This window comes from Sciurus vulgaris (genome assembly GCF_902686455.1).
Source record: "Sciurus vulgaris genome assembly, chromosome: 14".
NCBI classification, from domain to species: domain Eukaryota; kingdom Metazoa; phylum Chordata; class Mammalia; order Rodentia; family Sciuridae; genus Sciurus; species Sciurus vulgaris.
The window spans coordinates 62,675,344-62,701,134 of record NC_136475.1 but is presented as its reverse complement, the minus strand read 5'-3'; the positions used below and the strand labels follow the sequence as shown (position 1 = coordinate 62,701,134).

General features: G+C 33.7%; 1 protein-coding gene across 1 annotated transcript in view; it reads right to left on the bottom strand.

The window, feature by feature from the left end:
- The window catches only part of LRPPRC (leucine rich pentatricopeptide repeat containing), a 104,195-nt gene that overhangs the window by 29,988 nt on the left and 48,416 nt on the right, over positions 1-25,791 (bottom strand). Inside the window, exons 17-27 of the mRNA XM_079109758.1 lie at positions 24,631-24,737; positions 24,343-24,420; positions 23,964-24,008; positions 23,519-23,632; positions 22,378-22,508; positions 21,600-21,685; positions 19,971-20,178; positions 11,518-11,642; positions 10,918-11,024; positions 1,742-1,810; positions 907-997 (exon numbers count right to left, since the gene is read on the bottom strand). Of these exons, the coding sequence (XP_078965884.1) occupies positions 907-997; positions 1,742-1,810; positions 10,918-11,024; positions 11,518-11,642; positions 19,971-20,178; positions 21,600-21,685; positions 22,378-22,508; positions 23,519-23,632; positions 23,964-24,008; positions 24,343-24,420; positions 24,631-24,737 (1,161 nt within the window). The remainder of the gene's footprint in view (positions 1-906; positions 998-1,741; positions 1,811-10,917; positions 11,025-11,517; positions 11,643-19,970; positions 20,179-21,599; positions 21,686-22,377; positions 22,509-23,518; positions 23,633-23,963; positions 24,009-24,342; positions 24,421-24,630; positions 24,738-25,791) is intronic.

Genomic DNA, 25,791 nt, shown 5'->3' with positions numbered 1-25,791 from the left:
AGTATTCCAATGGGTTGAGCAGAGTTTAACTTTATAGACAGAAGCGGGCTGAAGGAAAGAATAAAAATGGTTGTTTCAAAAGTACTTTCCTTGTAAAGGTTGAAGAAGGACTTTCTTATCATGCCAGCTAAAACTGGCCTGTTTGGGGATCTGGCTATCATTTCTTTCTCTCTCCTGAGTTCTTGAAAGGTTGGATTTGGTTGTATAGACCTTCAGTACAAGTAACTGCATTTTGATTTGGTCTGTTGGGCCTGGTGTAAAAGGAGCTCAGTTCACATTAATGGCCTCCTATAAATTCTATTTAACAGGTGAAAACACTTTTAAGGCAGTAGAATCAGTTTATAAATCGATGGACTCAACATTTAAGGTACCATTTAACCCTGAGCATGCTAACACCTGTCCATGTTCCTAGTGGTATCTTGGCTACATCATGTTTCTGGGTTCCTTTTTGTGAGGACCCTCTCATTTTAAAGAATGAAAAAATATCAAAAAGAAGTCCTCTTCTTTTTCACACCTTAACTCCAGTCCCCCATAACACAGGCAGGAGGTTGGGTGGGCAGGGGTTTTAGACCAGTTGGGCAGGGTGAGTATGGTAGGTCCTTAACAACATGGAATATGTGTCACCTATAGTTCTGGGCTCCAGGAATGCAAAAAGAGAACAATTGAGGATGAAGATTTTACCTTCATATTCCAGTATGAGTGTCAGAAATTATGAAGATTACACAACATCCAATAATATAATATAACATTCTGTGATAAAGTTCAAACTAGCCTTCACTTTGGTCTCTGTTGAAAACCCCATATTTGACAATGCCTGGAGATTCCTCAAAGCCTAATACTCCTTTCCTGTCACTGCCTTCAACAGACTAAATAACTGAAAACATGACAAGTAGTCAAATCACTTACTGTACAGTTTTAGCAGACTGTAGTACATCTGGTCTCTATCACACTCAAATAGCTTTTGTGTCAGCTCCACTAATTTTTCCAGAGCTTCAACCTTAAAAATAAGATTAACAGGTAGATTTACATTGTGTAAAAGATGTATTTTATGGTTGACAGACAGCAGCTGAATAATCCAAATTAGCTTTACCCATGGGACAGATTAACCTCACTTCAAAAACTAAAGGGTCGAGTACAACCGCATGAATGTACTTAATGTCACTGAACTGTACAATTAAAAATGGTTAAAACAATTCTGTTATACATATTTTAACACAATTAAAATTTTTTTTTTTCTTTAAAGTGAAAGGGCTAATGGACCCTCTGGAGTCAAAAACAAAAAATAAGGGAATCTCCACCAAGGTACATTTTGGGGAATTAAAGATATATGGGGAAGAGAACAGGGTAAAGAGAACTCCAGCATATTGTAAATTAATAAAAAACATTGAATTCCTGTGGCTTTTATTTGGCATGATGTGAACAGATACTTAGCACTGGCGGGGGTGGGGGTAAAGAAAGTAGAAATTCCACTGGGCTCCATCAGGCATCTTCTCCAATCACTAAGGACTAAAGCAGGTTAAATTGCCAAGCAAAGTCAGCCTATTCAAAGCAACTGGGGTAAAGCAAGTTAAAATCTTCAGGGCCCAGTAACAAAATAAGATATCACTTATTTGAAGAATAATCAAGATAAGAGCACTTCCACAATGCTCCACTGCTAGAAATCCCCAAATGGTCATATGACATGTAAGACATATGCTCTCTCAGTTCTAAGTAGTTCAGACATCAGAAATTAAAGACAAACCTGATTATTAGTAATACATCTATCACAAAACCACTGAAGTCTTGTAGGTCGAGCTCTAATGCCTGGTGTCTGTAAAACAGAATAATCATATATCACACAGGTAAGTTTTAGCTAGATATTATATTTTTCCTCAAAGAGAATACACTAAAAGAAACCTATAATGCAATTCCATAGTTATCAAAGACCTAAAATAAGGATTAAAACAGAGCATAAAATCAAACCTATATTTAACTTGTGTCTACAAGATTCAGGTTATTTGAAAATGCTGCTTTGCTGGTCAATATTCATTCCATAAATCTTTAAAAAAGAAAATGGTTACACTTCCCTTAGTTCAAAAAGCAGTGATGAAATAATTAACATATATCAAATTAAAAACATGTCCTTGGTTGCCGCCCCCCCCCCTCTTCACACACATACTTCAGAGATCTCAACAAATTCAGGAGACAAAAATTATTAACATGTTACACAGAATTATTAACAACTGTCACAATAACAAACCAATGGCTTTCTGTTTCAAAAGAAACATGCTTTGTAAAATATACAGTGATAAAAGTACTCTAACAGTTACAAAAAAATGCTGTCTGGCATCTAAAACTGAATGTTTAAGTAGTAAAACAAGCAAAGTTCTTAAAATTAGTTCACAGTTTGCTTCAAAAATTGCAACGTGTTATATCCTCAATTAGAAATAATTTAGTCAATAACTGGCTTCACAATGTTGGAAACTGGAATAAAAGACAAACTACTTCAACATAATTCCAAGGATTTGTCCCTCTGACTACAGTATTTTCATTATCTATAAGAGGGTTTCACCACTAAACACTGAATTTCAATCCCAGCACTATGATAAGACAACCACGAACTCATCAGTCTTGGCTGCTTTACTCTAGAGGAGAGGGACCTTTCTTGTCTTCTCTACTGGGCTCTGTTGATGTAACCAGGTGTCCCTTGAATCTGATCCCTTACTGGCAAGTCCCCGTTATTATAATATTATCTTAAAAAGACAGGGTCTCGCCTTATTACCTAGGCTAGCCTTGAATTCCTGAGCTCAAGTGATTCTCCCATCTCAACCTCCTGAGTAGCTGGAACTTCAAGCATGTGCCAGTGTGGCTGGCTTCCCCATTATTTTTAATTTTACAAAATAGCATTATACAATTTTAAATTAAAAACTGAAGCAGAAACTAACATCTTACAATTGTCAGAAAGATGGGAACATGGATACAGTGAAAATTGCGTTAAGTGTTCTCATTCTACTGGTGCAAGTATCCACATCCTGGGATATAAGAAATAAATGATAAATTAACCATTGAAATATATTCCTAAATATCATCATTAATATCACATTCAGACAATTTCTATTCAAGACTCTCCTCACATCTGTTTTGTTTTACATGTATTATAGTGAAAATGAAACCAACATCAATGTATACAAAAAGCCCTTCAAAAACTAGCAAATAATCCTCTTTAGAACACAGCAAAATGCAAGGACTACATTCGCTTACAACTTTCAATATTAGTGGTGATCCAAAAGCCAAAGATCTAAATAGCACAACTTTCAAGGTAAACTCTTCCTGTTTGTGGCTGATTAATCTGCCTGTCACCAGCAGGACAGCTGACTTATATAGCAGATCTTCCTATGTTTCATTTTGAAATTGAGAACTGTTTTCACATATAAATCTCAATCCTCAAAAGAACATCTAGGTCAGATTAACTAAATCTCCTAGGCTGCTGTAATAGTCAACATTTCTGGCTTATCTCTTAACATCTTATTGAATTTTAAACACTGCAAGTTGAAAGCAGAAATAGAAAATGTAATGAAAACATGGAGAAGAACAGAATTCTAATTGGGATGTTAAATATAACATCAAAAGCCAGTTAATGTTAATTAAAACAGTGAAATTACTTATATAATTCTTTCTGTATTTTGCTACATAAAATTTAATACATAGTGAAGATAATTAATTATCATAATAGAAAAACTGGCATGTTTGTTTCTACCTGAGTGACTGTGCTTCAAAACATAGCTCTGCAGTTACTGATCAGCACAAAAAAGTAAACCAAACTAAAAAATAATCATCATTGTTCTAGTTTCATTAAATTACACTGATTTAAATCTGCTGGTATCATAACAAGCTTCTATGTAGACCAATAAAAATAGAATCAAGCAATTATTACTTTTAAAGTAAAAAGAAATGAGGAATTTTTTCCCACTGTACTTCAAATCTATCTCATGGAAGATCATCTTAAATGTGACTCGAACAGAAATTTTCACCTACTTTGAGTTTTACTGATCATATAGTTTAAGTGAAAAACAGAAAACAATAACAACATCAACAAAATTTCCACTCTCGCCTCATGTCCTGTAGTTAGTAGAGCAGGAAGAAAAAATCATGTGCACAGGGCTTCCGAGAGCAGGCACAAGAATCCAGCTCAATTATTTGCCCCCATAGCTAGGAAAGAGCAAGGTATCATGGCACTTACTAAGTGTTTTAGAAATTATACCTTTCTCTAAACTCTTCAGTACAGACTTGACCATCATGTCTAATTAGGAGGAAAACATAGCTGAGCAAGTCAAGGTAACAGTTCACCATAAACTAAACATGATCCATTTCATTGGTTATTACAGGAGACAGTACAGGAGATAGTAAGTAAAGTAACTCATGGGAGAGGGGTTTGAATTTGCATGAAAACTAACTCAACTTGAAATTCTGGAGGTCAGGGGAAGAAAAACTAGATCTAATATTTACTCTGTACAAATAGGATCCATTCTGGCCTATTAAGGAAGGCATACTGGGATAAAAGCCCTGAATTTAGTCGAGTGGAGAACAAAGAGAAGAGTAACAAAGACTGGGAAACCACTAGAATACCAACTTTTGGTCTTAACGCAAAAGTGATCAAAAGAGTTTTTCCTCCACTGAAAAGACAGCAAAGTTACTCTGGCTATAGGGTAGAAGGGTTAGAAAGATCAGATGAGAGGCTGGGGTTGTGGCTCAGTGGTAGAGCACTTGCCTGGCATGTGAGGGGATCTGGGTTCAATGCTTAGCACCACATAAAAATGAAATAAAAAGATCCACTGACCACTAAAAGGAAAAAAAAAAAAAATCAAGATTAGGACAGAGGAAAACTTCAAGAAAGTTTAACCTGAAAAAGAGAAAGGGTAAGTTGTTTTCATAGTTTGGATACTGAGGGGTTGGGAGATCGCAAAGGTAGGGATGGCACAAAAGAAATGACAGAAAATGGAAAATAAGGGCCTGTTTATAAACTTCATAGCTACTACTCATAAAGAAGCTCCACAGCCCATATTTGGACCTTAAATTTCTTTGCCCCAGTTACTTCTAAAAGTAGTTCTGTGAGGCTCATATGAAGATGTACATGAAAACCATTTGTGAAGCATAGAAGAAATACCATTATTAGTTATATTGTTCACCTGGTAATCTAGGTTTGAGCCCCGGGGGAAGAGTTTACACTAAGAAATGCTGGTTATATTTAAAGCAGGATCTTTCTCATCTCCGGACTGCACTGAGAGCCCAGCAGTGCCTGGCATATGATTACAAGTATGTGCCACCACGCCCAACTAAACATTATTTTTAATGGTCACATCATCCCTTTTTATAAATGAAGTAATGTTTATTTGTCCCTTTCTCCTTTGAGGAAAATTTTTTATTGTTACTATTAATAATCATGATTCACACCTTTACCTACAGGCATACTTGGTTTTCAGGATGTGATACTGTAAGTGATAAATTGTGACATAGTTCCTTATAGAAGCCTTTAATACAGTTATTTAACATTTTATACTGTTAATTAACTTTGTATCTTATATATATCATCTATTCCTGGATTTAATATCCAGTCTTGAAATATAAACTGAATTATTCAATAAGTGTTACTTTATTTTAAATGGTCAGCAACATGCCCTTCCTAGGAGGTGACTAAAGTACTTTAAGATATAATTAAAGTAATGAAATTAAATTTGTTTGTTTACAGAGAAATGTCACTTTATTTTACCAGAGTTCATAGCAAAAGAAATGTGTGACCAAAACTCAGTCAAATTTCTACTCCCATGAACCACAAAGGAGGCCTCACCTCCAAAAGACATTAGCATTTCTGCCTTTAACTATGAGGCACTTTAAAAATGGTAGGGGCAGCTGACCCAGTCCTGAGGTACAATCCAACATAAATAATCTGAAAACCAAGTATGCCCTGTAGGTAAAGGTGTGAATCATGATTATTAATAGTAACAATAAAAAATTTTCCTCAAAGGAGAAAGGGACAAATAAACATTACTTCGTTTATAAAAAGGGATGATGTGACCATTAAAAATAATGTTTAGTTGGGCGTGGTGGCACATACTTGTAATCCCAGTAGTAGAGGATCTCAAGTTCAAAGCCAGTCTCAACAATGGCAAGGCGCTAAGCAACTCAGTGAGACCCTGTCTCTAAATAAAATACAAAATAGGGCTGGGGACGTAGCTCAGTGGTTGAGTGCCCCGAGTTCAACCCCTGGTTACCGCCCCCACCCCCAAAAAGCTTACAGTTCTAAATCACTGTGGGGGAATTAAGAAGCAGTGTTAAAAGGTGAATAAAGTATTAAGATACATGATTCAACTCATTTCGATTATATGTAAAAATGAAGTATGCATTGAATAAAAGAACAGAAAAACCATAAAGAAGACTAAATTGAGCAATGACATTAACAGTGAGTCTTGGGCTGGCGATACAGCTCAGTTAGAGTGCTTGCCTCGTAAGCACAAGGCCCTGGGTTCAATCCCCAGCACCGCAAAAAAAACCAAACCAAAACAAAAAAAAAAAACAGTGAGTTTTTACACTTGACATATTTTAAATAATAAGATGTATAATTCTACTTGTTTCCATATCTGGGGTTGGTGTGGAGGGGGGAGATGAAACTGAACATTATTGGTGAGATATAGAATATATTTTATAAACTATATCTACCCGATAAAATCATGTAAGTTTGTAAAAAGTCATTTGTGAACATTTCTTCAATGTCACACATTATTCATTCCAGAATGTGCCATAAGAATGCTAGAAGGAACTAGATAGTTCACAGAAGATGAGTCTGCAGAAGAGACAAAAGGGTTGACTTCAATCGGAAACAATGTTATACATGCCATATAGAGTTGAGTGCAGTGGCACATGCCTGTAATCCAGTCACCTCAGGAGACAGGCAGGAAGATCACATTTGAGGCCAGATTCGGCAACCTAAGTGAGACTGTCTCAAAAAAAAAAGTAATAATTAATAAATTTTAAAAAGAAAAATGAAGGAAATCAAACTAACATTCATAAAGTGTTTAATAATGCACTAGACAATTCCAATTCACCTTTTTTGGGGGGCGGTACTGGGGATTGAACCCAGAAGTGCTTTACCACTGAGGTACACTTCTAGCCCTATTTATTTTTATTTTGAAATAGGGTCTCTCTAAGTTGCTTAGGGTCTTGCTAATTTGCTGAGGCTGGCCTTGAACCCAAGACCCTCCTTGCCTCAGACTCCCACATCACTAGGGTTATGGGTATATGCCACTGCACCCAGCCCAATTAATCTTTTAGTTTTAGTTCTCCTTTCAAGAGTACTTACTACCTTGAAAAAACCTAGTCTGAAATAGATCTTCACTACAATACTTTATCCTATAGCAACTATTGCTTTGTATGTGTGGTTGGGGGGAGTGGTGCTGGGGATTGAACCTAGGGCCTCAATCATACTAGGCAAGTGCTCTGCCATCGAGCTACACTCCCAGTCCCTTTGCAGTGGGAGTGTGGGGGAGGGCAGATACTGGGGATTAAACCCAGGGGCACTTAACCACTGAGCCACACCCCTAGTCCTTTTTTATATATATTTTATTTAGAGACACGGTCTCACTAAATTGCTTAGGGCCTTGCTAAATTGTTGAGGCTGGCTTTGAACTCAAGATCCTCCTGCCTCAGCCTCCCGAGCTGCTGGGATTACAGGCGTGCACCATCACAGTTGGCAAATACTGCATTTTATAGATTTATTTTTTAAGGTCTGTCTTTTGACTAGTCAGTAAGACAGATCAAAAGTATTTGTTAAAGTAAGGGGGGGGGGGAGGGACAGAAGAATGAACAGAAGGAGGGAAGGAAGAAAAAGAGGGAGAGAGAAAATGGTCAAAATGGGAAGCCACCCAAATGCTATTAACTGCCTTATTCTAAGGATTGCATTCAGGAAGTTTCAGGTGAAAACTGCCAATGCCTTGTCTCAATCTTCATGATAGAAGAGGCTATGTTAGATCTAAGTCAGAGCTTAGTTTATCTTATGCTCCTATTAATTCACCCCACCTTCTGTTAACTAAGATCACGGTACTTCAATTACTATATATCATTTGGGATGAGAAAGAAGCTTAAAACCTCTGTGACCACTGCCCCAAGTCCCCTTTAACCTATATGATAATCTGATGACATAAAAATATTTTTAACACTGATCAGACTCTACTGTTTTCTGAATTAACTCCAGTTTCCTTATTCTCGTACTGAAAAGTATCAGTATCCAAAATCAAATACTCTCAACAAATCTTATACCTAGAATGAGAGAACTAGAGATCCCCATTTTCTACTTCTAATTCTAATATGCTTCTCAATCCCATCAAAAACATGAATATTAAAGAGGTAACCATATCCACCAAAACCCATTTATTCCAGAAGTCTTTCCTACTTCCTACACAGGGAATAAGTTCCTTTCATGAACTCTCAGAACTATTTATACTTTCTTATATTAGTTAATAATTCTCAGCCTTACATAGTAGTTATCTTTATATACTAATCTCATCTTCAAGGATTTCATATTAGCTGCTCAAGAGTTGATCTGGTTTAACCAGACTTGTTTTCTTCTCTTACTCTTTCCTTTGGAAGAAAACAACAATTTTTCTAAGTGTAAAAGTAAATATTCTCATAATGGAAAAATACATAAGATATATTTAAGAACCTGCTAATTCCACCCTTCTATAATAATCTATGTATAGAAACAAAATGTGTATATTACGTATAATACATGATATATAAATATATATGTGTGTGTATACACACACAAACTCATTTTGAAAACAAAACAGGTCATATCTATACATTGAAATCACTTAATGTATACATTTTTAGGTTTGGCTTATCTCATTCATCACCCATAGTGCTTCAAATACAAAGAAGCTTTGGAAATTCAACTGCAGGGAAATCTACCCATTGATAAGACCCTATTACTTTGGGGGAATGATAAGAATGTTGCTAAATATGTAGAGAATTCTTTCATATGCTTCTATAGCCCAAGTTCATTAATTTTCATTACTTCTGGTATTTTCAATAATCCTTAGATAATTTTAGATCTTGAATTTTAATGGCAAAAAAGCAAATTCCCACCTTAATTCACCTTCAATGGATCATTTAAAAAAAAAAATCCCTGAAAAACCTCTTCGGTATATTCTCATATGTTACACACCTTGTTATCCTATCTTTGGGTCTGTATAGTTATTCTTTATCCTTTAAACGATTCTGTACAATCCACTCTGAAAATTCTGTTGTCAATAGACAGTTATTCCTAAATGATGCATACTGGCAAAGCTCTAAAGTAATTAAGAGACCGTCTTCTCTTAACAATTTGTGTGACAAGCACGTACCTTAAGCTAAGGATCTCACAGAAAATTATGTGGGGGAAAAAAGACAACACAATCCCCACCTTCAAGGGGCAAAGAGAATTAATATTATTGATCACTTACCATAATCCAGGAAACACGCAAGCTGCTTTACATACATTATGTGATTGAATCTTAAAGACATATATTCCCTTTTACAGATGAGAAAGCTTAGAAAGGTTTAGTAACTTGTCCATTATCACGCAAGCAAGTAGATGGTAAAAGGAGGACTACTCCAATGCCTGTGGCTTTTTCTATTACATCTTGCTTATTACACAGAGAAAGGAACATACTTTCCTCCTGCAGAATCTTTCATTGCTATTATCTAAAAACCCAAGCTCCATTTCTACTCTGATCAGTGACCTGCTAATACTAAGACTGTGCACACCGAGCAGTAAAATCAAGAAGCAGACAACAACTCTCATTTTTAAATTCACTGCATACTTGCAATGGAAGAATTTATACCATTTTCTAGAAAACACAAATGAACTACTACAGAAGCACTAAGACACTGACAGGTGGGCAGATCTGAATTAGAAGACAGAGAAAGAGAAGAAAGTTCTGAATTAATTTCACAGCCTTCTTTTCCGACACTAGGATTTTCTTTGAAAAACATTAAGAGAAACAGTAATACTTTTCTGGGTTGTAAGCCTACATTTTCAGTTTCAGGAAAAGGAGGCCAAATACCACCTTTGTGTCCTGCCTACCAAGGACATTTCTGGAAAACGACATAGAGTAAAAGCAAAGTATGATCTGAGAGAAATGTGATTACCTTTGTTGTTGGTAAGTGAACAGTTTTAATTACATGAAATTATTTTTCTTAAAGCAATGGTTTACCTTCTGTAGAATGTTTTATTTTCCTACTGGACAAAGACTTGTTTATTAGTAGTGAAAATAATCACAATTTGGATGGACTTTATAGTTGCCCTTTGCCTTATCAATTCCAGTAACGAAAATTTCAGTAAAGCCTAGATAAAATATACTAATCCTAAATAGGCCAGGTTTGTCACCTACCATTTCCCATAAGCTGCTTACCATAGTGAGGAAAGAAAAAGAAAAAGAAAATTTAAATTAAATGCCAAACAGTTGCAGACAGCACTTGTTTGGCTGATTAACTTGTAGACAAGCATTACAAATAAATCTGAGCATGGTCTGCAGCAAATTAAATTCTACTGCTTTTAAGAACAAAGAATTCTTTGGCAAAGAGGATTAGCAACTTTACACCCAGGAATGCCAGTTTAATTTAATTGTTCCACAATCCAAGATTTAATATGCAAATATCATTTTGATATATAATAGTGAATTTAACAAAGTGAGGAAACAAATTCAATATACAACCAGACTGCCTTTTCTGAACTGTAATTATATACAATAAAGAAGCTGGCCGATTCCCCCCCACCCCATTATTGGCTCTGAATTCTATTAACATGAATCAGAACAAGTGTAATTAAAGGTTAAAATTTTTAAATGTATTCTAATTAAGAGTCTAAATAGCTGTACAATTAGAATACTGTAGTTAAAATCACACCTCAATGATCTTCTTGGCCTCTTTGTAATTTCCTGTTTGTAGGAAGGCAAAGAAGAGATCATAGAGCATCGTCATTTCACCTTGTTCTTGGCTCACAAAGTCCATTGCTAAATAGGAGAGAAGAAAAAAATCTGTATTAGAAGAAAAACATTAAAATACAATATCACATGAAGTTCTGGATAAATTTTTAAAAACCTTTATCTTAAAAATGAATATCGAGAATAACTTCAAGAATATAGCTTTACCAACCAATTTTCTGTCATATTCCTTATCTAAAAGTATATAACATGAAGTACCTAAGACTAACTTCAAAGAAAAATGGTGAGGATAAAGTTAAAAGAAAAAACTTCATAAAGGCAGAGCATCAAGTAGCAGAGAGCAAACAAATAACAGAGGGGTAATTTTTCTAAAAGAAACATTTATCAAAAATCAAGGGATATTTGCAATATTTAAAATCTACCTGATACATTTCTTTCCAATTCTAAAGTGTCACAAAGCATCTCTCAATGTGTTTGCATTCTGTTAAATTTTCTCTTCATATTGATTATACAAGCAAGAAAAAAAAAAATCCAACTACACTAATATGTTTAGGGAACTAACCTTTCTGGATTAGATCTGTTTCACCTTTCTCTATGAGTTTACATAAGACATCATGAATCCTTGGTAATATTTTATACTTTTCATAGCAGTCAATGGTGGCTTCAAGAGCAGCAGACCAGTCATCCCTTAGAAAAATTAAAAAAAATTAAAATGAATAAAATATATTGAAATTTAGTTTAGCTCTCAATAAGTTTAGAGATGCACAGAGTCCAATCAAAATGTAAACTGAACTTCACTTTCAGTAGAAAACCAAAAGGTCAAAATTGGGGGAAAAAAAAAATTCTTATATATAAATAAATGTTCAGAATACACACATATTAGCAGTTCACTATTCTCCTTGTTTTACCTTTTATTATTTTGCTTAAAGGTATTTAGGGAGAAAGAAAAGTCAAAATAGATAAAGGCATTCTCTGATTTTATTATAAATAAAATTTGACTTTGATGTAATAAATTATCATAAGAATCTATTATTTCTAAAAACAAGGACTACTGTAAAATATTCTTCCCAAATATTAAAGGATTTTATGGCCTTTGATAACTGCAGTTATAAAACTTTATTAAGTGTTCATCGATAGCTATCAAGAAATTTTTAAGCACTTTTTAACTTTATTATAATATTTTTCAAACTGCCACCTTACCAGTATGACCAGTAGGAAATAGCCTTAGGTTCGTGTATATAGGAATGTATTATTGCTAAAACTTGGATACACTTGAGGATCAGTGAATTCTAGAATTCTAAATATTTTTTCCTTAGAAAAATTATTTCCAGTTATAAAGTCAAAGCTTTTGTTTTACATGGCAATAAATTAAAGTTATTTTCATTTCAGTCAGTTTCTTAGACAACAGTGTAGAAATGTTTTGTGGGTTCTTCAAAAGTACTTTTTCTCCTTTCAAAGAAAAATGGCAGCGTGAGAAGTACGTAGACCTCAGATGAGTTATAGGGATTATGTGATCCAGTTCTACTTGGCACCTTCTTTATTTTTAAGGAGATGAGGAAACTAAGGCATTTAGAGATTGACTTATTTGCCTAAAGCAACTAAGTAAACAAAATACTGGCAGCAGGTTCTTAAAGACTTCCACTTTCACTTCAGAGCATCTCATTGCACGTTAAAGTCTATGAAAAGCACTGCTGTCTACAAAACCTACTAAGGTGGTACAATCTGGTATAAGAAATTAAAGACTTTTTTTAAATGAAGTTATGTATTGGATTTAAAAAGAAACATGGTGAGAGAGAGAGAGAGACTAAAGTGTAACTAGAGAAATTAACAATAATCTTCGTAGAGAATATAAATTTATCTTACATATACATCAGTTTTCACAAGGAAGAAAGTCTTTTCAAATTTCCTATTACAGTCTCAACATTTTTGTCCATTATACAAATGTTACGTTGCCCTAGTTCAGATTACTATTTTATCTAGATTAAGATTTTAAACTGTACTAAAAAAAAGAAAATAGAATGAAGAAGTGTTAATTTCAGTACAATAATACTGACACAGTGAAAATGAGCCTATCCTGATGGAACTCTACCTTATCCCCTTCCTAAGCCCTGTTTACAGTGCATCTTCTGGCACCCCACAGAGTCATTTGAATTTTTGTCATTTGGGGTGAAGACTAAATTACAGGTTAATTTCAAAACTGAAAGTAGATGTTGCAGGCTAGATTACTGTCATACAAGAGAAATGCTATAGTAGCTACCACATATGATATAAAGCTTTATATAATCAGTATTTTCCCTTGTTCAGACACAGGTTCAGTTATTCCCTTTCTATAATTCCACTCAGTGGAAAACTACTAAAGCATTTTTAAGAGTGAAACTAACACATACTGGTGTTTCTTGATTCCCGCCCCCCCAAACTGGCAAGATTTGCTTTTTCAGATCAATCCCCAAACTAGAATAGTATTGTCTCAATTTTATTTGCCCCACATTAGGCTAAACCTATTGATAAATGAATGAATAATTGTTCTGCCAATCAAAGCGACATGTTAATGTCTCAGGTCTCCAAATACATGCTTCGGAAGATTATACATGCTCAGAACAACAACAGAAAAGACAAAAATAGCAAAATTGAAATAATCCATACATTTGTTAGTAATTTTAAGGACCAATGTTACTTCTCTTAAGATTGCCATCAAAATGAGTTTAGACATCTACAGTGGACACTTCATACAAAGTGTACTGAAGACAGAAATGAAATAAATGACTGGTTCTTTTCTGTCTCTGTATCTGCATTCTGCCATGTGAGTGGATCATGTCACTTTAAAAAGATAAAAATGTATATTCCTCCCATACTTTAGGTCATCATTGGTCTTTCCTATAAAAAGTTGAACACCCAGGTGCTGGTATTTTAAAAAATTTTTTAAATTATTTAAAAATATTTTTAAAATATTTAAAAAGCATCTAAAATTAGCATCACTATGAAGAAAGTTGTATACTCAAAGGACTTTGAATGTGGATCTCAACCCATTAAGTACTACCCATGGCTCAGACTCCTAGAAATGATGATAAACAGCAGGTCATCACCATGGCTGACCTCAAAAACACTTGGGTTCCCTCCCAAAGGGTCTATGGATCTGTGCTGATCCGGATCATCTATTCATGTTTCACACTAATAGACAAAATCATCATGTGAAAATACCACTTTTATAAGACAGAATAAAATGAGTAAGAGTAGCAATATATATATATAAATATAAAAAAGTAGAAACTGCTTTTTTAGCCAAAATGTGGGCTGATACATTTCCAATCAGTATACTTTTAACTTCTAGGACTCAAATGTGATTTATGATTTCCTTTTATACTTTGTGTACCAGAAATGATTTTAAATTCTCAAAAATAACAATAATCCTTTGAAAACATCCTGTTGATATATCAATTCTGCATTCAAAACTTTGATTCTTTGCTTATTTCAATATATACACATAATTTCTAAATATTTGTATCCATATTTTTGAAAGCTCATTCATGAAAAAAATTTTAAGTCACTGACTTTCACAAGCCTCAAAGAATACAAAAAGAAAATCAATGCTACAACATACTGTGATCTCTAAAATAAAAATCCATTGTAATATTTTTAAATACCAAACATCCCCCCAAATTTCAATGAACTACATAAAGTAATTTTCATGAATAAAACTATATATGCTAATAAAAAAACAACCATTTAATAAGTTATTCATGTGTGTATATATGCATGTATTTGTGGTACTAGGGATTAAACCCAGGGCCTTGCACATGTTAGGCAAGCTTCTACCACTAAGCTATGTCTATAGCCCTTTTATCAATTTTATTTTGAGACAGGGTCTTGCCAAGTTGCCTAGGCTGGCCTGGAATTGAGATCCTCCTGCCTCAGCCTCTGACCACCGCAGGCCTGCACCATCACATTTGGCTTAAAAAATAAATAAATAAATAAATAATAGTATTTTTATCGATACAAATTAACAACGTAAGCTTTGCCAAAATTCTGTGAGCCTATGAAATAAAGGCAAACTTGGGGGAAAGTTGATTCTGTAATTCTAAATTTTAAAAATATACCCATATATGGGGCAGGGGCAAACGTTTAAGTAATTTGAAAACTTAAAAGACAGTTACATTTGTTATCCTGAATGAGTTCACTTGGACCATACCAAAATTCATTCTAGAACCAGTGATTCATTTTAAAGAAAATATGACTACATATAAAGCTACCAAAAGCTACATTTTTCATTTATTACATAAGAGAAAACACAAAAGGCAAGTTCAAAGCTTATATGCCAAATCTAATATTACTTCTTGTTTTAGTCTTTAAAATGAAATTAAAAGTATGCTATAATTATCAACAACAGAAAAGCAAATGTAAGGCAGGATGCAGGCTCCCACTGATTTTATAAAAATAGTTCCTTCTAGATAGTAGAATAAATCAGATACTATTACCCTACGTGCATATATGACTACACCAACGGTGTGATTCTACATCATGTACAACCAGAAGAATGAAAAATTAGATTCCATTTATGTATGATGTGTCAAAATGCATTCTACTGTCATGTATAACTAATCAGAAAAAAAATAAAATAAACAAAATAGTTCCTTCCAAAAAAACAAAATTCTAACTCCAATAAATTCTTTAATATATAACTATAATATATATAACTCAGGTGTTCCATATGATCTTGAATTGAAAGCAGAATGGTCAGTGCCAACTGTCTATATTCATTCACCTATCTGTAGTTTTCAACTTAGTTTCTTCACTTATACATAGGAAGTACCGTTTCAACCCAGAGCATGTATTTAATTTAAACAACAAAAAGGGATGACAAATATTGATTTTTAATTGGAATAAAGTGCTTCAACATTATGCATAAAGTGTTATTGAAGTGGCAATTTACCTAAAGGCCGTACTGATTGAAAAGCTCTCAAATCTGAATTCACTCAAGAAAAATGGAGCTGGGGGTGGGGGAAGTTTTTAAAAAGAAACAAAAAACAAACTCATCATCCTAAAAACAAACTATTCTATAAATCTTCAGCAGATTTTAATATGAGGAGAAATCAATTCAAGGGAAACCATCATCTTCACAAAAATTATTCTGTTAAGAGAATCAGTCCTTAAAGAGCTAAATGTTTTCTTCTGTTCATCATCTACAAATGAGGAATCTTCAAGGAGACTGGTGTTGCAATTACAACTAATCCTCCCCAAAAAATTAACTGTGTTGAAGGCTTTGTAATTTCCCTAGGTACAATTTAGCTGTCACTTACTTTAAAATTTACTCAAACATGCGTTCCGAACAGCACTAACTTCACATGTCAAGTGCTTTCCAGCCAATTGAGTCTAAACTGGAAGTCGGTGTTAAACAACTGAATGATTAGACAAGATAGCTCATTTCCCTGCTCTTTTGTTCAGAATAAAATGCCACATTTACATTATCAGGCTCAACAGGATTTTCTGACAGAGGGAGAAAAAACCCTACTGCACACTGTCCGTACTAAGCACATGAAGCCTGTCATTTACCAATCATCCTTCAAAAAGCAATAGCCATGAATGTAACTTAATTACGACCCAATGATCCTTGACGAAAAATCATCTTATCACTGTCCTGTCCCCCTAGGGCAAATGAAACACTTTTTGTCCTTTGGCACTGATGATGGTAAATTCTTAATTGCAATAATGGAGTAAAAGAGCCAAACCTCCTTAATTTCCTTTCAGCACATAAAGAGTTTTACTCTAGAAGACAAGCATTCCCATAAATAATAAAAGTATCCAGTACAAATGAAGATACTAAAATTGAAGGGGAGTGTATATGACAGAATAACTAGCATTTTAAAAGTGTATTTCCCATTTACGTAACATATCAAAGCGTTACAATGACTTTCAAAACTTACACTGTTATAGGTTCATCTTACAGAAACTGTGACATTTATGAAAAACTCAAGATTAATTCAGCAAGAGTTCTGGAAGGATTAGGTATACAAAGTCCATGATGCACTTAAATTAAATACATATTGTGCATATGCAGATTATAGCACAAATCAGCACACACACAAAAAATTCTTAATGGAAAGCAGAAATTAAAGCTGCTTTGATCATGTGCACTAATATAATCCAGTTAAACAGCTTCAAATATTTTTCACATGCAATGAAACCAAAATGGATCAGCTGTAAAACAAGTGAATCTGAAACTGCATCCTACAAATTTCTCTGCTTTCAAATCTAATGGCCCAGATTTTATTAATTTTATTTCATTTACCATAACATGAAGACTAATCAAAAGCTCTTTTAAACTATATTAAAGTACTTTTTTCTTCCTACATATGGAGGATCCCTGTCATCTGCCTGAATCAGGCATGATTTTAATAAAAAATAAATTTTAAAATAAAAGTTATATAAGAAAATATTTAACATAATATTCATCTGGAGTACATGTAGATAATGGCCTACAGATTGTAATGTAATATAATAGGAGCACACAAAAATTCGTTTAACTCTTCATATTCCTTTTCTGTTCAATACAAGCAATATCATTCCGATAACAAAAATTAGTTACCAACTTCTCTATCATATGGTAAACATGTTGTTTTAGATTTCTCTTGGCAAATGAATAAAAACAAAATGCATTCTTTCCAAATCCACAAAGCATTATCCAAGTAACACAAACTGACATGGCATCATCTCCCCTGTGCTTTATCCAATGTCAGAAAAATCGGTTCAAAATTAAGATCCACAGAATCTTAACTGATTATCTAAGGAACTCGATCTCAGAGATTTACTTCAGAATTATAATTTGAAACTGATATCCTCTTTAGAGCCTTTTGAAATGACATGCCAAAAAGATGCTTGCCTTCTGAAAGAATGAAGGTTTTTTAATGATATTTGGAAATGTTTTTAACAATTTTATCACAAGTTTGAATGAATAAGGCTCACTCCCCAGATGAGCTCATACCTGCTGGGGTCAATTACATGGTATTACTGAAGACTGAACATATTTAATCAAATCAAATACATGGGGACTTTTTGGCAGGTTAGTGCAGTTAATCCTAGCACTTGTCATGATTCTGAATTAATTAGCCATCTTCTATCAGTTAGACAAAACAGAATTCAACAAAAGTTTCAAAGTCAGTGTTCCAGTTTTTCTCTAATAGAAGTGCTACTACTTCTTTCTGCAATTTTATAAAAATTAAATTTTCTTTATATCCTTTTTATTCTTCTCATGACTCTAAAACAGCTGACACAACCTTTTTATAATGATATCTGAAACTGAAAGAACATATCAGGGAGATTGCTTCTGCAAAGTAAAGATAGTGAAAGAAAATAATTAAAACTCAATGCAAATAAAAATACAAGGCAATAATTTCTATAAGTATCTGAAAGTATTAAGATACCATGAAGGAAAAGATACAAACTAAGATTTTGTTAGCCAATTAACAAAGACAGCCATATTTGACTGAGACAGACAAATACCTAACTGTTCTAAATAATCAGAGGCACAGAGCATGCTCCAGGTTAATATCTGAATTCTGTGTTGTTTTCATTTTCCCTTGGGTAAGCTCTCCTTGGTTCATGAGCCCCATCTGCAGACCTCTTTTGGAAAACTTTCACGTCTCTACTGTCTTCAAAGTATTTCTATTTGTAAGATACTTTTCTACCATGGCCTCGTTTTCTTTGTTAATTATTTTATTTTTGCCCAGTAGTGTAGGAGGGCCTAATTCCTCTGGGCACTGGGCCCATTTCTTTCAAATCCCTGTGCAGAGTTCCACATGCAATTTGCAGAGATGGGTCTTTTAAACAATTGAAAAAAAATTCTAGTAGGAAACATATTAATTATAGGATTTCTATATAAAGTTGGCTGTGAATATGAGAACTCAATAATGCAGTAACGATTTGAATCACTATATCTTTAAAAGAATGTAATGCTGAGATTGCAGAGCTTAAGATTTGGTCAATCACCCAACTTGATAACTGTTTATGATTGGATGGCAAAGGAATTATTTTGGATGTTTGTGTGCAGATGCATGTGTTCACGATTATGAACATACATACTTCCTAACAAAACTATTTAAAAATTTTTTATTCTATAAATTCAATACCAAATCGGTGATTACATTCAGCTAATTATACCCCATATTAAATAAATGAAAACTAATAGAAATTCGAGGAGAATATGAGAAATGTTAAAATATAAACTTCATTTTCCTCCTGGCATTGATGGGACATTATCCATACTAAAATCAGAAAATCCTAATCACAAAATAAGCAGATTACAAACTGCATTAAGCCATGCAAAAGATGACAAAGAGGTAAGATCTAGGAAATTAAAAAGCAAAACATAAAACAAAAGCAGAAGTAAAGGAAGGTAATGAGGTATGCTTAAGCATCTTATTAAAATGTTCCACTCATTACGAAAGAGTAGACTGATTTTATGATTTGCATTGCAGATGATGCCTTAAACTGGGTACAAACAAGTGCATTTCAAATGTAAAATTTTCGAACTCAGTAAATCTTTCCCTATCAACAAAGTTTTTCTTCCCACAAGGCAGAAATATCTCCATCATTTTTCAAAACTAGAAAAACTACTGATACAGGTGATTAAAATACTATATGGAGACCAGGAGTACTACAAAAGTATTTCTATGTTTATTACCTGAAAGAGAGTCATGATACAAAATCAAAAACCCAGAGTACCTTTCTTTCTTACATCTATTAATAATCAGCATTTACTAGGCTCAATAATTTGATTCAATTTCAAGTAACATTATCACATACTCCTAGAAAAAAATCACCAGAGACCACTTCATTGAGAAGTCAGTCACAGAACCACAGGACTGCTGGTGATTTTAAAGGTCACCTAAACCATCTCAGTACCCTTATTCTTTGGCAAGTGACCCCCAAGGCTTCCACATCAATGCACTTACAAAGTATAATCCCAAAATGATTAGATTCATTTTTTTAACGCCAACATTTAAAATCCAAAATTTAACTTACTTTTCCAGGTGTACAGTGACCAATGGTAAACTTATGTTGGTGGATGGTTTTGCTAACCCTAGAGTGACGATAGCTTCATGCAACTGTTTTACTGTTTCAATTTCACCTCTTAAAGCAGCGCCATTTAGAATGTGGAAAAAGGACAAGACTGTTGCATCTTTGATAAGAACATCCTTCTCTTTCATCTCCTTTAGAATGTTAATAGCATCTACAATGAAGTAACACAAAAGACCCTTAGGTAATTTCATGTAGGGAAAACAAACTGCTATTAAAACAGCATTTCAAGCCCAGCAGGAATGTAAATTCTAGTGTATAATGCCGATTTCAAGTTAATTACTACTTGCATTTCTAAACGAGACTACAATTATAAATCCACAATAGCATGGTTTTATCATTTCCCTGCAACTTTGACTACAAATTATAGATAGGGACTGTGTGCCCACTCTGCACCACATAACCCTGTACAGTCTGCCCTATAGCTGTAAGATCCTCCTAAATGGATGCTTTTATCGTTCAGAGCTAACATCTGCTAAATCACACCATTGTTTCTTCAGCAGATGGCTTGTCAGGAGGCCAGATAATAAAGATGTGTTTACACTGTATATACAGCCAGACTAATGGTCTGATACCGATAGGGCCTGTTTGCTATGTCGATACTAATTAGCCAAGCAGAGCCAATGAAAGCTTTCCAAAAGACTGCATGTTAATACATTAGATTCATTAAGCTTCATTAGGAAGGCAGAAACAAACATTTTAGGATATGGAATAAGTGCATTTTTATAACGTTGTTCTTAATTATTATACAGACAAAATGTTTTGACCACTTTACAAAAAGTGATTTTTAAAAAGCAGGCTAATCTTTATAGAGTTTTCTGTGTTAGAAAGGCTTCCCAGGAAAAATTTCAATGTTCAAATCATATTTTCTCTGTACACTATTCCCAAAACAAAATTTAAAAAAAATCATTTCTAAAAATAAAAGGAAGTGAGGAAGGCTAAAAAAGAAGTTTCAGAATAAAGTCAAATTCAGAAAGTTAAGAAACAAATAAATAATATGAATATATTACCAAGTTTCATTTAATTATATTAGGTTTAGCATTATCTCAACAATGAGAAAATTAGGAGTATGCAAATCAACAATTTAATCAACTACGCCTTTCTCATGAAATTCTAAATAAAAACGTCAACTGAAATAAACATTTTGTTAATATATTAAAAGTTCAGCTAAAAATGAGTACAAAATTCAGTTTCTCATATATCAGGTTATGTTTATAGGTTTTATGTTGAGCCTTCAGATCTTCTTAAGCAAAAACAAAGCCATTAGTGCGGGCGTACAAGCAAATTGTGCCATAAGTCATGATCTTCAAACTCAATCCAAACAGCAATGCTAATAAAAACTAGCTGCAGAAATGCAAAAAGCACTGAGCTGTGCAAATGTAAATGACAAGCTTGCCAATCCATTAAAACTAATGGCCTACACTGTCCATGTGGCTCTGGTTGGATTCACATGCAAATTTGTATGCAAAGTGTTCAAGCACTTTGCAGGACATGATATACCATTAATATCAATTCACATGTTATTCCAGAGGCAAATACTTGCATCTCATCATTCCTTTATGTGGGGAGACTTACCTTGGAGCTTGCCATGCTTTCCCAATACTTTCACAAGGCCTAAATACTTGTTGATGTCAAGGACAGCAGATGGATATAAACGGTCACTTTATGAAATAAAACCGGTTACATTATGTTAGAAGACAATTTACAACAAAAAGGACTACAATATCTATTTATTACTTCCAAAAGTTCATCTGGTACAAATTCCTATTAATATTGGCACCTACATTTCAATTAGGATTTATTTTTGAAGCCATATATCAATTAATATGTACAGTATAGTTAGTGACTTCAGAAGTAAAAATCCTTAACACCACACAAACACATTGCATCATTCCACCTGCAAATGATACCAATGAAGACACTTTTGCTTTATGGCACTTTATGTAATTCTAACCTTCATTGTGAACACTGAAACACCTCAGTGTTAAATAAAAAGTAAATAACTTTTTATTTGCTAAATATATCAGGATGGGGATTAAAGAATAACCCTGAGAAATGGACAGAATTTTGTTTATAGTACAGTATAGAACGGGAAATGTTATCGAGCCTTATAAAACAGTTACTATCACCAACAGTATAACCAATGGAAAAAACCCTTGGCTTTAAGGACTGGACTGGTATTGTACTTAAAAACACACCTTGTTGAAACAAGCCTGAACTAATCAGAGTACTTCAAAAATACAAAATAATTTCTTTGAACTATATAAGGCAGTAATATTCAATGTAGGTGACCCATCAAGGGTTGTACATCAGCATAAATGTTGATAAGTTGTTTCAATGCCAGGGTACTCACAATTCTTGCTTCAAGTGCAGTGCATCTTCTGCATTATCATGTCGACAGCACAAATTTATCAAAGCTGCATAGCCACCAACAACCATGTCCGATTCATATTTTGTTTTCAATTCAAGGGCTTTTTGCATATTCTAAAATAAAGAATTAAAGTGAAAAAGAAAGAAGAAATTAATATAAAAGTAAAAATGTTACATTTTTAGTTATAGGGTTTAGAAAAAGTTAATAGTACTTTAAAAATAAATGGCTTCATGTTATTAACTTGGTCCTGACCCTTGGTATTTTTATTTACCTTTTAAAAAAGCAGGTGGGCCAGATATATATGTAGGATAATTTTAATAAATGCAAATTTGGAATTTTTATTGTAAAATAGGTCACCACTTATGCCAAATTTGATGTTTTAGCTTTGTGTACTGTACTGTTTAGAGAGGACTTCCAGATTAAAAACTTCCTAAATCAGTCCCTAATCACAATTTAATTTCTAGATGCAGAAATATGTACCAATAAAAAGTTCCTCAGTCTAGTTTAATACCAAAGTAATATAAAGAAATCTTTTTAAATCTAACAGTACCATGTTGTAATCTCAGTTATGATATTTTTTTCCTAAAACCACAGGCTTGCTGAAATAGAAACTGAAAAAAGTCTAGTGATATCCCTCAAATTGCAGACACACACTAAAATGAACACAAAGTACAGCTGGATGCCCACTGAAAAAAGGCAAGAGACCCTTTATCTCAGAGAGAGCTTTTTTCCAGCAGGAAAATGGAATTTCAATCCCTGCATTAACAACCTAGTAATATTTGACTTGCAAATGACTACTGCATGTATCAGTTGCTTGACAATCTAGATATAAGAGACCGGAGCCATGGCTTGAAAGGACATTTGGCATGTATGATAAACCTATCACGGCTGTTACTATCATTCACTTTGCAGATTATTGTAAACAAACTACAGCAACCCGAAAACATGCCATTCAAGGTGTAGCTGAAATTAGTTAACCTTTCATTTAATTGCATTGTTCACAAGCATGACATATAATAATCAATTGTAAAAATCATAAATATTATGTTCAGTTTTGCTTATTGTGAACCATAAAGACTTTTTTATCCTAATAGCATATTTGAAATGTTTAAACAAATGTTACCTCTTCTGAACAAAGCATTAATATCAGTTGCTTCAGGACATCTCCTATAGGTTGATTTTCAGCTTTTAGATTTTCAAGTGTAGTCTCCAAATCAGATGGTGTAAGTTGCTGAGTCTACAGAAATAGAAAGGAAAAAGAAAAATTTACTGTAAAAAGAAAATTTGACCCTTGTCACCCTTCCCTTTAAACTGACTTTCCTTTATGTCATAAATGCTCACAGGGATATTTACCTGGGGAGCCACAGATGCACCCTAGGGGTTAATGAACCTTTCCAGACTATATGCACATTTCCTAGATCTGCTAATTTTTCTGAGATGGCAAATAAGTTTTACCAAATTCTTACAGGTAAACAAAATGATTAAAATGATTTTATAAGGGTACAGTCTAGAATGTTTGTTAAATGCAGTTATTATAGCATGTAGAATCCACTCAAAAACCTACTTACTTTACGAGAGTCTATCTTCTCTCTTTCAACCATCATATTAACATCCTAAAGTTGGGATTTAAGTTAGCACAAAATTAGAAGACACAGGAAAAATTTATATAGTTAATGTCTAAAGAAAATTTTGAAAGTCCCACTTCATTTTACTGCTACTTGTCTACCTTTCCAAAATTTTGCAGCAATTCTGTTCATACTTTACTATTACAATTAAGGTTTTAAATGTATTCTTCAATATATAAACAGTTTTTACTATCAATCAAGGGAAAAGCTTTGGTTTAATGATTGCCAATGAAACTTTTTTCTTTTCATTTTTTTTGGCAAAAAAGTATCATTTAAATAACATTTAACAGGTCTTTATATATAAATTAAGCATTTCACACACCTTAATCAATTCAGGAACATGGTAGCTATCCAGTAGATTACGAATGCCTCTGTAGATATTTTCAGGAATTTTTATATTCTGTGCAAAGGGAAGGGAGGGGGAAAACCTGAGTTTTAGACAACTAAACTGAAATTTTGTCTAACAGAAATTATCTCAGACATAATTTAAGTCTCCAACTCTTGCATGTCATTGAGAAGTGGTCTGGTTGTACTTAAAAGCAGCAATTTCAAATCTAATAGATACATGTCAGGCAGGACAGGCATTATATAGCAAAAAATGAAATGGTACCATCTCCTTCAGCTGATGGAAGTATTGTCTCAAACGCTCCTCCTTGGCCTGTACCTCTGAGTCACTCATGCTGTCAATCAAGTTATAAAGAAAATAGCCAACAGCTTCTGTGGAAAAAAACAAGAGAAAGCATTCCACTAAAATTACCGAGACTGTCATGTTATCAAGATTAATTTATAAGAAATCATTTTGGTGTGAGATGTCACCCTGATGAGAGGCTCTGAAATGGCAACAATGATCACTGAGGCATAGAGATTATGTGGTTTGGGAGCACATATCTAACTGGTGAGTGAAAGGAATATTAATTATTTTCAGACCGAGTGACAGCTTTTCAGTACTGAATCTTACTTCAATCTATTTTTTTCCACTACTCTGTGACAGAAGTGGTCCTGCCCAAGGCCTTACCCCTCTTCTGTCCAAATCACAAGTAGTGAAAATAAATAAATGTCTTTACACATTTCTACACTAATTTTTTGTGGGTAATATTTAGAGAAACATACAAAATTAGAAAGGACTGGAGATGTTGAGTATAGAAAGTTAAATAATTTTAATAAGCAGATACAGTAATCCTGTGGAGAGCTGCCTATTAGCCAATGAAAAACCAAGATTAACAAAGATGTTTTGTAACAACAGTAATTTTCCTATGCATTCAGGCATAAAATGTATAGGGCCAGGATAGGAAATTTGAACTTTGAAGAAAGGTACTTTCTTATACAAAAGTATATATTCTAAACTTCATTATATGACAAATGAAAATCATTAAATAACAAATAATGTCTTTTATATAATAAATTACATTTAAGTGGAAAAAAGCCACAAGATCTTTTTCCTACTTTAAAAAATAGCCACTTGCAAAACATTAACGACACATAAATACTAAGAATCATTGATTTTTTAAGCCTATGTCTACAAATGCTACAAGAAGCATTTCCTTGATGCACGAAAAGAAAGTCTCCCAAGCCTGTCTTTTAAAAAATAATTATAATAAAACCAAATACCTCATAGATCTCAAAATGCTATGGTTATCAATATAAAGATTTGTAACCAAATGTTTTCAAATTTCACTTTCAAAAAGAAAAGTGTTCACTGCTATAATCCTTCTAGTCCATTATTACACAGAAGAATGGATTTGTGGATAAGTTACAATCATCGAAATTGAAA